We start from the raw sequence: 14,723 nt of genomic DNA, 5'->3' as shown, positions 1-14,723 counted from the left end.
CGGAATGTTCGTTTGGTACCAACTTGTGTTAATTTCCACCAGTGATGTTATCGTGATCCTGTGATTTCCACCTGTCACTAGCATGCATCATATTTTTCTTTAGCATATCCCATTCTCATCTAATTTGATTCGATTAAAATAATAAAGCAGTACGAGTGAGGGACAACGGCTAAGTTTCCACGACATCCCTACCGGACCCGGGCAAATTCAAGAGTCATGGACAGTTGGGAGGAGTCGCATGAATCCATCAAGGCTGATGTTAGTTTGTTGAAAGACCAGGTTGGCCAGATCTTGGCAGCCCTCGAATCCCTAAAGACTACTGGGGAGTCTTCATCTGCACGAGTTGAGGGGAATGCCCACCATTATCCCCCGATGTTCAACGCTGTAAGCCAATCGGTCCCTTTCCTGATGTATGGCTTACCTCCAGGTTATACTCCTCCTACAGGAGAGTACGCAGAAGTAGAGCAAACTTCATTCTCCCTTCCCCCAACGGCTAATGTAATACTGACCGGCACTCAAGGACCTGTTTCAGTGTCGGCTCCCATAGGGGGCACGAGAATGAATGAGACCAACACAACTGATGGAATTCGGGTGACCCCAGTACCGCATATGGGTACTGGAGAGGGCTCTTCAGCCAAAGTCATACCACACACCATGTTGCAGGGAGTAGTTAGTAGTGCTGATGGGGCCAAGAGTAGGTTGGAAATTCTGGAGGAGAGATTGAGGGCCATTGAAGGGGTCGAAAGCTATGGGTTTGGAGATGTTGCGAGGCTGAGCTTGGTTCCCGGGGTGATGATACCACACAAATTTAAAGCACCGGAGTTCGAGAAATACAAAGGTAATACCTTCCCGAAAAGCCATCTGACCATGTACTGTAGAAAGATGGCTGCGTACGCTTACGATGATAAGTTACTCATCCATTTTTTTCAAGACAGTTTGGCTGGGGTACCGTTGAACTGGTACACCCATCTTGAGCCGTCTCGAATTCGTTGCTGGGCAGACCTGGCAGACGCCTTTGTAAAGCAGTATATATACAACACGCACATCGCACCGGATCGACTGCAGCTGCAAAATATGTCAAAGAAGGACAACGAAACTTTCAAGGAATATGCCCAACGGTGGAGGGAGTTAGCTGCACAAGTCGAACCACCTTTGTATGACAGGGAGGTGGTGGCAATGTTTGTGAACACTCTCCAGCCGCCATTTTACGAGCACATGGTCGGGAACGTGTCTGCCAATTTCGCTGATATCATTATAATAGGCGAAAGGATAGAAATTGGGGTTAAAAGTGGGAAAATTGCATACAGTTCACCCGCAACCGCAAATTACAAAAAACCCAATTTCAATGCGGGAAAGAAGAAGGAAGGGGATGTGCATGCGGCATCGGCAATGCCTGTGTGGAGAGGTCAAGCTCCCACTCATAGCTTCCGACCATACTTGGGGCAACCCCCTCTTGCAGCTAATGCGGCGTTTGCTCATCAAGCCAGGCCTCAACAACAACAAGGGTATTATCAACCGCCGTTGCCCCCAGCTGATACTTGGAGGGCTGGGGCAATTGCGGGTCCAAATCAGAATGCGGGCCAAAACCCTTACCCAAGAAGGAACCAGTTTGTTAATTTCACCCCTATCCCTACAACTTACACATAATTGTTACCCCATCTCGTCAAAAGGGGTTTGGTTGCTATTTGTCCAATGAAGCCTATGCAACCTCCGTACCCCAGGGGTTATGATGCAGAGGCCAAATGTAGTTACCATGGAGGAGGTGTTGGTCACTCAACTGAGAGGTGTCTGGCTTTTAAACACAAAGTACAGGCTCTAATCGACTCTGGGTGGTTAAAGTTTCAAGAAGATAAACCCAGCATTGAGAATAACCCGCTTTCTGGGCATGGGAATGCCTCGACGAATGCCATCAAGGATGAAAAACATGAGCTGATAAGGGACGCGGGTGAAATCCGAAGTTCTAGAAAGTTTATCTTCAAGGCGCTGATAAAGGTGGGCATTTTAAAAGGTGATTATGACGAGGACGTAACATGTGCGCTTCATCCGAATGATGGACACTCTATTGAGGAATGTGGTGAATTTGAATATGTTCTGCAAGACCTGCTGGATCGGGGTTTGATGCAAGTATGCCACAAGGATGAGGAGGGGGAAGTGTTTACACAGATTGGTGGGGAATCCGACGTAACTCTACCTGAGCCGTTGGTGATCCATTTCACTAGAACCCCCCCTATACCAGTGGCTGAAGAAAAGCCGTCTGTCGTCATTCGGGCGCCGTCTCCCTTTCTTTACAAAAGCGAGAAGGCTGTCCCTTGGAGGTATGGAGCACATGTGTTAGATGAGGGAAAGGGCGCAGATTCGGCCGTTGAAAACATAACAGGCATAGGTGGGATGACGAGAAGTGGTCGAATCTTCGCGTCACCAATGGTGACAAAAGAGGGGACCAATAATAATGAAACAACAATGGTCGCAAAGGCCAGGGAGGTCTTAAAAGGAAAGGGCGCGCAGGTAGAGGAGACCCCTAACGAGGAGGAAAAGAAAGAAATATCCGAAGAAGAGGCCTGCGAATTTTTAAAATTCATTCAACAGAGTGAGTATAAGGTGGTGGAGCAGTTGAATCGCATGCCTGCTCGGATTTCCTTGTTAGAATTGCTTATGCATTCTACCTCTCACAGAAAGTTGTTGATGAAGGTACTCAGTGAGGCTCATGTTGAGCAAGGTATTTCGTTGAACAAGTTTGAGGGCATTGTTGGCAACATCATCGCTAATAATTACCTCACCTTTACTGATGAGGAGATACCCACTGAGGGGAGAGGGCATAACAAGGCTCTTCATGTCTCTGTGAAATGTTTAGATCACGTTATAGCGCGTGTGTTGGTGGACAATGGCTCCTCTCTGAACGTCATGCCAAAATCGACATTGGAGAAGCTCCCCTGTGATGGAATGCATATGAAGCCGAGCTCTATGATTGTGAGGGCATTTGACGGCAGTAAAAGGGTAGTGATGGGAGAAATTGAATTGCCCGTTCAAGTCGGTCCTTGTGTCTTTCAAGTGACCTTTCAAGTTATGGATATCCTCCCGGCTTATAGCTGTTTGTTGGGTTGCCCGTGGATCCATTCTGCAGGAGTTGTGCCTTCCACACTACACCAAAAGCTGAAATATGTTATGGGAGATAAGCTGGTGATAGTATCAGGAGAGGAGGACCTCCTTGTGAGCGGACCATCGTCCACGCGATATATCGAGGTGGCTGAGGAAGCTCTTGAAGCAGCCTTCCAGTCATTGGAGATTGTGGGAAATGCCTATGTGGAGCCATTCCTAGTAAACCCGCATTTGTCACGTGCTTCTATCATGATGGCTAAGGTCTTGCTGAAAGAGGGGTATATACCTGGTAGAGGTTTGGGCAAGCATGGGCAGGGGCGAACTTTCCCCCTAAAGGTTGTTGAGAATAGAAACCGATATGGCCTAGGGTACAAGCCCACCAAAGAGGACAAGAGAAGGCTGATGGAAGAAAGGAGAGAGCGCGACCTGGCTCGTGTAGAAAAGCGTGAGCCCAGGGCGGAAAGGATTGGTATTCGTGACATCAAGGAGAGCTTTCGTAGTGCTGGATGGATCAACGCGGGCCATATAGCTGTCGTGGAGGATGAAGATAGCTCTGAATGCTCAAGTTTCGTGCGAGCCTGCTCCACAGCTGCACCACTCAACAATTGGGAAACTCTGAGTTTACCCGTGATGCTTAATTTGAATAAAATGTAATAGTTTTAATTAATCCTATAGCTTCACCCGGGGCTTTAGGATTCATGACTTACGGGTTGACGTTTAGTTTTTGTGCTCAGCGTGATAATCAAATTGTGTTTGTTTGTGTTTTATCATCATTTTGCATTCGTCATCGGTTTTTCCTTTTTTATTTATTCTTCTTTTTTTATAAATTTCAATAATGCAGATATGACAATGAAAGTTTTGAAAATAACAATGTCGATATTCCTAATTTTGAGCACCCTATCGATAATACGGAAGATGATTATGAAGATGATCCGGAACCCTCTCCAAAACACTTGAGATTAGTGGAAGAAGAGTCTAAAGAGATAAAACCCCATCAGGAGGATGTTGAAATGCTCAACTTGGGAGAGGAAGGAGAGATAAAGGAAGTAAAGATCGGTACTGGCATGAAAAAGGAAGTGAGGGAGGGGTTGCGAGCCCTATTGAAGGAATTTAAGGATGTGTTCGCTTGGTCTTATAGTGACATGCCAGGTTTGGATGCCGATATTGTGCAACACAAGCTCCCACTTAAATCGGAATACCTCCCAGTCAAGCAAAAACTAAGAAGAATGAAACCAGAAATGTCATTGAAAATTAAGGAAGAGGTTCAGAAACAATTCGACGCAGGATTTCTGGCTGTGGCGAGATACCCACAATGGGTAGACAATATTGTACCAGTGCCTAAGAAAGATGGTAAGGTTCGAATGTGCGTTGACTATCGTGATTTGAATCGTGCAAGTCCGAAGGATAACTTCCCTTTACCACACATCGACACTTTGGTTGATAATACGGCCAAGTACTCGCTATTTTCGTTCATGGATGGTTTCTCGGGGTATAATCAGATCAAGATGGCGCCTGAGGACATGGAAAAGACGACCTTTATCACGTTGTGGGGAACCTTTTGTTATAAGGTGATGTCTTTTGGGCTCAAGAATGCTGGGGCAACATATCAAAGGGCGATGGTGACACTTTTTCATGATATGATGCACAAGGAGATCGAAGTTTATGTGGATGACATGATCGCAAAGTCTGAATCGGAAGAAGAGCACATCCTCAACTTGAAGAAATTATTTGAGAGATTGAGAAAATATAAACTCAGGTTAAACCCCGCCAAATGCACGTTTGGAGTGAAGTCTGGGAAATTATTAGGTTTTGTGGTTAGCCAAAAAGGGATAGAAGTGGATCCTGACAAAGTGCGAGTGATGGACAAATTTATGATCACCAAAATATGATGTCACAAACTTGTTTAACAATCGGCAAGTATGACCGACTCGTTTCAAGTAATAAACTCGGTAAGACCAAGTATCGTTCTCCCAAAGGACTCACGGCCTAGTTTAGTTATGTGATTTGTTGATTAGCTAAGACTTAAGAACAAAATAATTGGATTTTAATATGCAAAAGACGAAAATAAACATGTATGCATGAGGTTGATCAATGGCTAAAACAAAAGACAAACACTTTCAATGAAATATATTGATGAATATGTTGTTGGGGGTCAATTTCATCTTATCCACTCTCATATATTTTAGGAATTCAACATTCAAGTCATCATTGTTAATGCCACTATCTAAATTACCTTTCAAGAAGGCTTCTCCCTAATTAGGAGTTCATACAATTCCTAGCATTCCTAATAATTAGTTTTTTTAGCACAGGAGCTTAAGGCAACCAATATACTATTGGGAGAAATTCCCCGGATCTAGACTTCCCCGTACGTTCCCGTATCGACAAAATCAATAATCATGCATTGAATGAGTTAAACAAAGCATGCATTAAGCAAAGAGGAAAAACCCTAACTAATGATGAAAGAAAGCATAAGTCTTAATTAAAAGATGTAAAAACAGATTCCATATATGAGAGTTTCACAAGACTACATTGATTCCCCAACAAACATAAAGAGGTTAGTTCACCATATTCATGGTGAACCTAGATGAATTACAATGAAAGAATGAAAGAATAAACCCTAAAAAGGTGAAGTGGAAGCCTCAGCATCCAAGATCCTCCTTCAAAGGGGTGGTAGAGAGAGTGTTTGCCTCGTTCCAGCCAGAGATACCTAACCCTAGGAAACCCTAAAGCTTATGTATCATTCGTAAATTACAAAAAGTCAAGTCCAAGCCCATTAAAGTGCCGCTCAGCGGTAAACTACCGCTCAGCGGTGATTGCATGAGTTGTTTTCTCCCCTCAGCGGCCATTTTGCCCCTCAGCGGATCTCCCGTGACTTCCAGAGTACCGCACAGCGGTAAAATACCGCTCAGCGGTGAGTGCATGACTTGTTTTCTCCCCTCAGCGGCCATTTTGCCCCTCAGCGGACCTCCCGCAAACTCCTGAGTGCCGCTCAGCGGTAAACTGCCGCTCAGCGGTGACTTCGGCTTCTCCTTTTGCACTTTTTATTGTCTTTTCTGATTTCATCTCTCTCCTTCTTCACTTCTTTTACCAAATTCACCTTAAAACCTGCACAAAAACACTGAAATCAAGCATAAACCTGTCCAGCTCTCTTATTTCCAAAAATATACAGAAAAGCATGATTTCAAGCTAGTTTCTAAGTGTAAAGGTTGCTTTTAGTGTCAATTTTAATCATGAAAATAACAGTTTTTCAACTGTTATCACAACCCCAAACTTAAAACTTTGCTTGTCCTCAAGCAAATAAGATGTAACTCTATCTTTAAACCAATTCATATGATGATTCACTTCATTCAAAAATCTTCTTTTCAAGATAAGCAAAAACTTCACTCAAACTTATGACCAAGAGTTCGATCAAGATGTGCACATGCTTTAGTATTCACAAAGTCATTTAAATTCCACCAAATGCTATTTTCATGAATGATCAATCAATTAAACATGGATGTTCATGTGTTCATGTGATATTTCCTCACTCAGTCAAGTGTTTCACTCACACTCAAGTGTATAAGAGATGATCACTCATTCACTCTACTATCACAATGTTACATGAATTAACTTTGCCTTTCATTTTACCACAATCAAAAACATTCACAAGCATGCATCATCACAAGGACTTTTCTATGGCTTATAATGTGGCTGGGCTAACAAGAAAATTGGTTTTTCTGGATCACAAAATCCTTGAGTTAATAGAATCATAACAACACAATCATCTTATTCATTCCCAACTTTCTTTTGCCTTTGCATTGAGCTTTGCTTCTTTTTCTTTTCTTTTCTTTTTCTTTGCATATTCTTACTTTTTTTAACTCTTAGCTCAATGCTTTTCATGTTTTTCCCAACAACCCCAAACTTGAATATTTAACAATACCACACAAGATCTTCTACTTAACTCAAGGTAAAGATTTTCAACTAAGGGTTTTCAGTGTATATTCAAGGCTAAGGGTTCAAAAGATAGAACACACAGTGTTCTCTTTTAGTGGGCTGATTTTATGAATTTGGCCAATAAAAAGGTTTTCAACAAATGGCCTTGATCACATGATGCAAAACAAGCAATTGATTCAATCATAGAAAACCTGGGCAAAACCATTCATGCTTTCAAAGTAATAGCATTCAACAATAACAACTCTGAAGCTCAAAATCTCACACATAAGCTCATTCACATTTAACATACACATCCTGCTTAATTTCACAATCACAATCATGATATCATGCATTTGTTCACAAAGCTTGTGAATCACCTGTATAAGCATTTTAATGTGCACATCATCTCAACATCAATTAATCATAAGCATCATTCAGTATTACTTATCACACAATCACAGTTAATAGCAAACCATCACAAGAAATCAGGTTTCAAATAGAGTACATCAAACCCTAATCTAAAAACAAAAACAAATAAGTTCAGAAAACTTAAACCACAAAAGCATAATCATATGATAGCATTTATCAGTAAATGTTATCTCAGCTCCTCATCAGTCTGAGCTGTCCTCTGTATCTTCCTCTTCCTCTTCATCTTCATCATCTTCAAATGCATCATCATCATCAGCTTCATCTTCTTCCATCTCTCTAGCTGAAGCTTCAGCTGCTCCAGCTCCTCCTCCATGCACTGGCTCCTCTGGCCAAGCTACCACATTATGGAATTCATCCATAGTCCACCTGTGGGCTGGACGTGTATCATACATCCCCACAATCATCTCAGCAGTGGCCACCTGCCCTCTGTGAATGGACTGCAACTGAGCCCCTATAAGAGACATATACATGTCCCTCATCTGGAATGGCTCTGCTTCATGTGTCTCAGCAGATGTCTGGCTCTGTGCTGGCCCTCTCTCTCTACGAGCACGGCGTGGTGGAACTGGCTGAGCTGCATCATCACTTCCACAGTACTGTCTATAGTAGGCCTCATCAATAGCTTTTCTTGGCCTCTCAAAAGGTGGAGCAGAAGTGTCCACCCCAGCTATCTTGCAAAGGTGCGTGATCAAAGAAGGATGTCCTAGTGGTGCTTTGTTGTTTGAAGTATTAGCGCACACACTAATCTGATCAGCTATCACCTGCCCAATATTAACATTCAAATTTCTGATAGCACAATAAATGAAAAATGCCCTGCTGAGAGTAATATCTGACACATGTGAACATGGCTGAATGTTGGCATGAGAAAACGGCATCCAATACTTTGCAAGAGGAGTCAAATCCGTCCTCCTAATGTTAACCACTGAGCCAGATCTATTCCTTTGGAAGTGTCCTCCAGGTATACACAGTACTCTCTCCACATCCTCATAATCAGCACCTTCCTCCATGCAAAGAGCAAACTGGCACTGCTCACCAGCCCATACAGTGTCCAGAAAGTTATTAATTGAATCAGGATCATACCTGATAGCATGGCCTCTAACATAGCCCAAATAATTCTCAGCTGGATAATCACCAATCTTCTTTGCATTGGTGTAAAATTCCTTAACCACAGCTATATTGGCAGGTGCAAGATAAGTGGCTAGCTTTCCCCAATCATTCCCTAACACTTGCTCTCCAAATTGAGGAGCAAGGTTAGGTATCATTCCAACCTTTCTCTCCATCAGAAGTCTCCTGTCCTGAACCACTTTAAAGTGCTTCTCATGTTTCCTAGAGAGGAACCTGCTAGAATGGGGTTGCTCTGGTTCCTTTTCCTTTCTCTTGTTTGCCATGGTTTTCAATCTTTTTCCGGATGAGGATGCCATTCCTACATTCAAAACACAAAACCAAACCACAGAACATGATGTTAATCATTAGTAAAACACAGAACACAACTCCTTTCGAAGCTAAACCACCGCTGAGGGCCAGAATTTCCCCTCAGCGCCACTAGTATCACATTCCAAATCACACAAAACCAGAAAAATCAAATCTGGCAGAGTGCCGCTCAGCGGCAGTTTACCCCTCAGCGGTAACTCTGCAGATTTTTGAAAAACCTGTTTTAAAGCTTTCCTACCTCCACCCAAATGCAATTTTCAGTTTTCCAGTTCATAATCATGCAGTTTAATCGGTTCAAACATCAAATATATCATCAAATCATGCAAAGAAATCAAAACCCCTAAATCTTCATGCTTTGACAATCATATTCAAAATCAAAAACCCTAGAATGAACAAAATGCATTTTACTTACTTGGGTGGAGATACTAGATGCAATAAGAATGTTTCCAAGCTAAGATACTCTCTTCCAACCCCAAACTTAAATGGAACACTAGTAAGCAAGTGAGTGGAAGAGAAATTTTCAAGAGGAAAGAATGAAAAGATGTGGAAAACCTTGGAAAAGGTATGTGGAAGTGTTTGTGCAGAGAAGAGCCTGGATAGAAAACCTAAACCGCAGCTTGGGGTATAAAAATACCCTAATGGGCTCGGGTCCCGCTAAGGGGAAACTAAAGCCCATCTGCGAGAGTACCGCTCAGCGGTAAGTTACCGCTCAGCGGCACTTTCGTGATGTGCTCTTCTCCTTCTTTTCTTAACCTACGTGCCTCCCATACATGCCCCTCACTGGTTCCCTGCAATTCAATGTTTAAAATGCTTATGCAAACCCTAACTAAAATAAACAAACAGAAATATTCAATCAACTGGGTTGCCTCCCAGGTAGCGCTTGTTTAACGTCACGAGCCTGACCCAAAATCCACCAACACCCATCAGTAGGTGTTACAGCCATTGTATCCTTCAGTAGATACTTAACCACCTAGCATCCTTCAGTAGATGCTATATCCAACAAAATAAATACAGAAATAATGTTCAAAAATTACAAATTACAAAACCAAATCAAAAGTTTTTAAATTCACTGGGTTGCCTCCCAGCAAGCGCTCTTTTAATGTCATTAGCTTGACCCAATAAAGTTCAAGTTCCATCTTCTTTGTAATTGATGTTGTTATTCCACCAACTCCTCAGTTGTTTCCTTTGAACTGTTTTGGTTCTTCTAGAACATGGAGACTCTATCTCTATCATCTCCTTCTCTTTAAAGCCCTTCACAACCCACAACTTGTTCTTGATTCTAACAGGTGTGCCAAGTTGGAGTCTTCTTTTCTTCCAGTCTCTAGGAATTTCTTCTCCTCTTCCAATCTCTTCTACCTTGGGTACCTGAAACAACAAACAATGGTTACCTGAAACCTCAAGATTTTCATCTTTACGGCTAGTCATGGGTGCATCTCGAAATGCAGCTTTATAACTAGTTGCTTCCTCCTTTGCTTGCATCTCATCTTTGAAAACATCTACCACCACTCTCTCCTCTCTATCTTGGAGCACCACTATACCTTCATTTACATCTATGATAGCCCTGGCCGTTTTCATAAACGGTCTTCCAAGTATGATAGGTATCTTCTCAGTCTCCATCTTCATCACCACAAAGTCTGCCAAGAACTGAAGTTTGCCAACACAAACTATAATGTCCTCTACAATCCCACATGGCTCCTTTGAAGATCCATCGGCCATTACTATTTTAATCTTTGCATGTTTCATTTTAACATTGCCGATTTGCTCCAGTAAAGAATAAGGTATCAAGTTAACACTTGAACCTAAATCAAGGAGAGCTTTCTTTACCTTTTTCTTCCCTATAGTACAAGGGATAGAAAAACTACCTGGATCTGACGCTTTAGGAGGGAATGACTCTTTCTTAACAGTTATACACTCTTTTGCCTCATCATCTCTACGTCTCTTCTTTGTAAAAATTTCTTCATCAGATTTTGTGTAAACTGCAATTTTCTGTAAAATCTGTTCCCAAGGTGCTTTATTATCCACCATTCTGAATAATTCTGTGAAATCCATTTGTTTCTCTTGATTTATTGGAAAAGGAAAATTGTTTTTGCTCTCTATTTCTCTTCTTTCTTCTGTTTCTCCTTCTTCTAACTCAATTATCTCTTCATTCACACTCTTTACCACTTTGCACTCTTCTCTAGGGTTAACCTCAGTATTAGCCCCAAAATTTCTATTTGGCCTTTCTTCCAATTGCTTGGTAATCTGACCCATTTGAATCTCCAAATTCTTTATAGCAGCTTCAGTGCTCTTTTGAGAAGATTCGGTTTTCTGTATGAATTGCTGAAGAGTTTCTTCCAACCTTGTTGATTTTTCATTAAGCATAGATAACTGTTGCCAAAAGGTTGGTTGCTGCTGCTTATTATATTGATTTGCTTGCCCAGTTTGTCCTTGACCAATGCTTGGATGTGGTTTCCACCCTTGATTGTAATTCCCTTGACGGTATGGAAATTGATTAGCCATGAAATTAACATCCTCCAAGGCCTCCACTGGAAAAGCACATTGACCATTGATATGATCACCTCCACATAATTCGCACAACTGAGTTTGCACCTGTGCAGCAGTTTTCAACTCTTTAGGTAATTGTGCAAGAGTTTTAGTCAGAGTCTCCAGCTGTTGAGTTAGAATTTTATTTTGAGCTAGCAAGGCATCATGTGTCTGTAATTGGAGAACCCCTTTTTGTTGCATAGGAACTCCTCTTTCGCTGTTGAGCTCATTATCACTAGTAGCCATGTTGTCAATAATTTCTATAGCTTCCTCTGGAGTTTTCCATTTAATATTGCCTCCTGCTGAGGCATCAAGCATCATCTTGGTTTGTGAACCAAGCCCTCCAAGGAAAGTTAAGACTACTTCCTGTTCTTCAAAGCCATGCGTGGGTGTTTTTCTTAGCAGACTTTTGTATCTATCCCATGCATGCCCCAGTGATTCTTCCATGCCCTGCTTAAATGAAGATATCTCTTGCTTGCCTTTTGTCACCTTTGATTGTGGAAAGTACTTGTTCAAAAACTTTGTTACCACTGCTTCCCACTCTGTGAAACTTCCTTCTGGAAAAGAGTTCAACCAAAGCTTAGCATTGCCTCCCAATGAGAAAGGAAACAAACTAAGTTTGATTGCTTCGTCTGGCACCCCATTGATTTTCACTGTGTTGCAAATTTCATTAAATGTAGTAAGGTGCTCATATGGGCTTTCATGAGATAACCCATTGAATTGATTACTCTTCACCAGTTGGATCAATGCTGGTTTGACCTCCATATTGGCTGCATTGACTCTAGGTCTAGCTATGCTGTTAAAATGTTGAGGTCCAGCTACATTGGTGTAATCAGCAAGAGTTCTTCTGATATGATTATTCTCCATATTTTCTGTGCTATTGTCAGAACCTTGTGGTGATGGTTGCAACAGAGTTTCCGGAGGAGGGAAAAGTTCTCTAGATGTTCTGATTCTTCTCCTCCGTCTACTGTCTTCTAATCCTTCAAGCAACGGTTATGTTGTTTTCTTGCTCCTAGTTCGAATTGCCTCCTGCATACACAAGAACACAAAACCCTAGAAGATTTGGTTAGCACAAAAAGATATAAAAGAAAATATAAGATTCAGAAAATAAAGACAGAAAACAGAAAAAAAATAAAATAAAATAAAAATTCGAAATTTAAAAATAAAATAAAAAAAATAAGTCAAAGATAATTAATAATCACACAAATTAACCAGTTAAACCACGAGTCCCCGGCAGCGGCGCCAAAAACTTGATGGACAAATTTATGAACACCAAATTATGATGTCACAAACTTGTTTTCAATCGGCAAGTATGACCGAATCGTTCAAGTAATAAAACTTGGTAAGACCAAGTATCGTTCTTCCCAAAGGACTCACGACCTAGTTTAGTTATGTGATTTCTTAATTAACTAAGACTTACAAACGAATTAATTGGGGTTTAAAATGCAAGACAGAAAATAAACATGTATGCATGAATTGTGATCAATGGCAAAAAGCAAAAGATAAACACTTTCAATGAAATTTATGTATGGATATGTTGTTGGGGTTCAATTTCATCTTATCCACTCTCATATATTTTAGGAATTCAACGATCAAATCACCATTGTTAATGCCACTCTCTAATGTACCTTTCCAGAAGGCTTCTCCCTAATCACGAGTTCATACAATTCCTAGCATTCCTAATGATTAGTTCATAAGTACAGGAGCTTAACGACAACCAATATAAAATTGGGAGAAATTCCCCGGATCTAGACTTCCCCGTACGTTCCCGTATCGACAAAACCAATAATCATGCATCGAATGAGTTAAACCATGCAAGCATTAAACAAAGAGGAAAAACCCTAACTAATGATGAAAGAAAGCATAAGTCTTAATTAAAAGATGTAAAAACAGATTCCATATATGAGAGTTTCACAAGACTACATTGATTCCCCAACAAACATAAAGAGGTTAGTTCACCATATTCATGGTGAACCTAGATGAATTACAATGAAAGAATGAAAGAATAAACCCTAAAAAGGTGAAGCGGAAGCCTCAGCATCCAAGATCCTCCTTCAAAGGGGTGGTAGAGAGAGTGTTTGCCTCGTTCCAGCCAGAGATACCTAACCCTAGGAAAACCCTAAAGCTTATGTATCATTCGTAAATTACAAAAAGTCAACTCCAAGCCCATTAAAGTGCCGCTCAGCGGTAAACTACCGCTCAACGGTGATTGCATGACTTGTTTTCTCCCCTCAGCGGCCATTTTGCCCCTCAGCGGATCTCCCGTGAGTTCCAGAGTACCGCTCAGCGGTAAAATACCGCTCAGCGGTGAGTGCGTGACTTGTTTTCTCCCCTCAGCGGCCATTTTGCCCCTCAGCGGACCTCCCGCAAACTCCTGAGTGCCGCTCAGCGGTAAACTGCCGCTGAGCGGTGACTTCGGCTTCTCCTTTTGCACTTTTTATTGTCTTTTCTGATTTCATCTCTCTCCTTCTTCACTTCTTTTACCAAATTCACCTTAAAACCTGCACAAAAACACTGAAATCAAGCATAAACCTGTCCAACTCTCTTATTTCCAAAAATATACAGAAAAGCATGATTTCAAGCTAGTTTCTAAGTGTAAAGGTTGCTTTTAGTGTCAATTTTAATCATGAAAATAACAGTTTTTCAACTGTTATCAGCGAGCAATATCAGAAATGCCTACGCCCAGAACGGAAAAGGAGGTTCGCGGTTTTTTGGGTAGATTGAACTACATTGCTAGATTCATCTCCCAATTAACCGCTACCTGTGAACCAATGTTCAGGTTGCTACGAAAGAATCAGGCTGTGGTTTGGAACGAGGATTGTCAGGCCGCTTTTGAAAAGATCAAACAATACTTGCAAGACCCCCCTGTGTTGCGTCCACCCGAGCCAGGAGGACCACTCATTTTGTATCTAACTGTATTGGAAAAGTCAATGGGCTGTGTATTGGGTCAACATGATGAAGCTGGAAAAACAGAGCATGCAATATACTACTTGAGCAAGAAATTCACCGACTGCGAACAACGATATTCGTCGTTAGAGCGGACTTGTTGTGCATTGGCATGGGCTGCTCATCGCTTAAGGTAATACATGTTGAGTCACACTACTTGGTTGATATCCAAGATGGATCCTATCAAGTTCATTTTTGAAAAGCCTGCTCTCATTGGAAGGATAGCTCGGTGGCAGATGCTATTGTCAGAATATGACATCGTATATGTTACTCAAAAATCCGTCAAGGGTAGTGCTCTAGCGGAATACCTAGCTCATCAACCCATTAGCGGTTATCAACCAATGCAACCTGAATTTCCCGATGAAGATATCATGGCTCTACTCGAGGAG

General features: G+C 41.6%; 1 protein-coding gene across 1 annotated transcript; it reads left to right on the top strand.

Annotated features, from left to right (window-relative positions):
• Positions 1 to 216: 216 nt before the first annotated feature.
• Positions 217 to 14,471, top strand: LOC124848096 (uncharacterized). The gene is made up of 7 exons (XM_088093672.1): positions 217 to 498; positions 664 to 1,178; positions 1,269 to 1,607; positions 1,722 to 2,866; positions 3,191 to 3,661; positions 4,012 to 4,664; positions 14,046 to 14,471. The coding sequence occupies exons 1-7, from the start codon at positions 217 to 219 to the stop codon at positions 14,469 to 14,471; spliced, it is 3,831 nt and encodes a 1,276-aa protein (XP_087949798.1).
• The last annotated feature ends 252 nt before the right edge of the window (positions 14,472 to 14,723 follow it).

The sequence above is a fragment of the Vigna umbellata genome, chromosome 6 (genome assembly GCF_029865625.1).
Source record: "Vigna umbellata cultivar VRB3 chromosome 6, Vumbellata_1.0, whole genome shotgun sequence".
Classification (NCBI taxonomy): Eukaryota; Viridiplantae; Streptophyta; class Magnoliopsida; order Fabales; family Fabaceae; genus Vigna; species Vigna umbellata.
The sequence above is the reverse complement of the archived record's forward strand: the minus strand, read 5'-3'. Positions and strand labels throughout refer to the sequence as shown.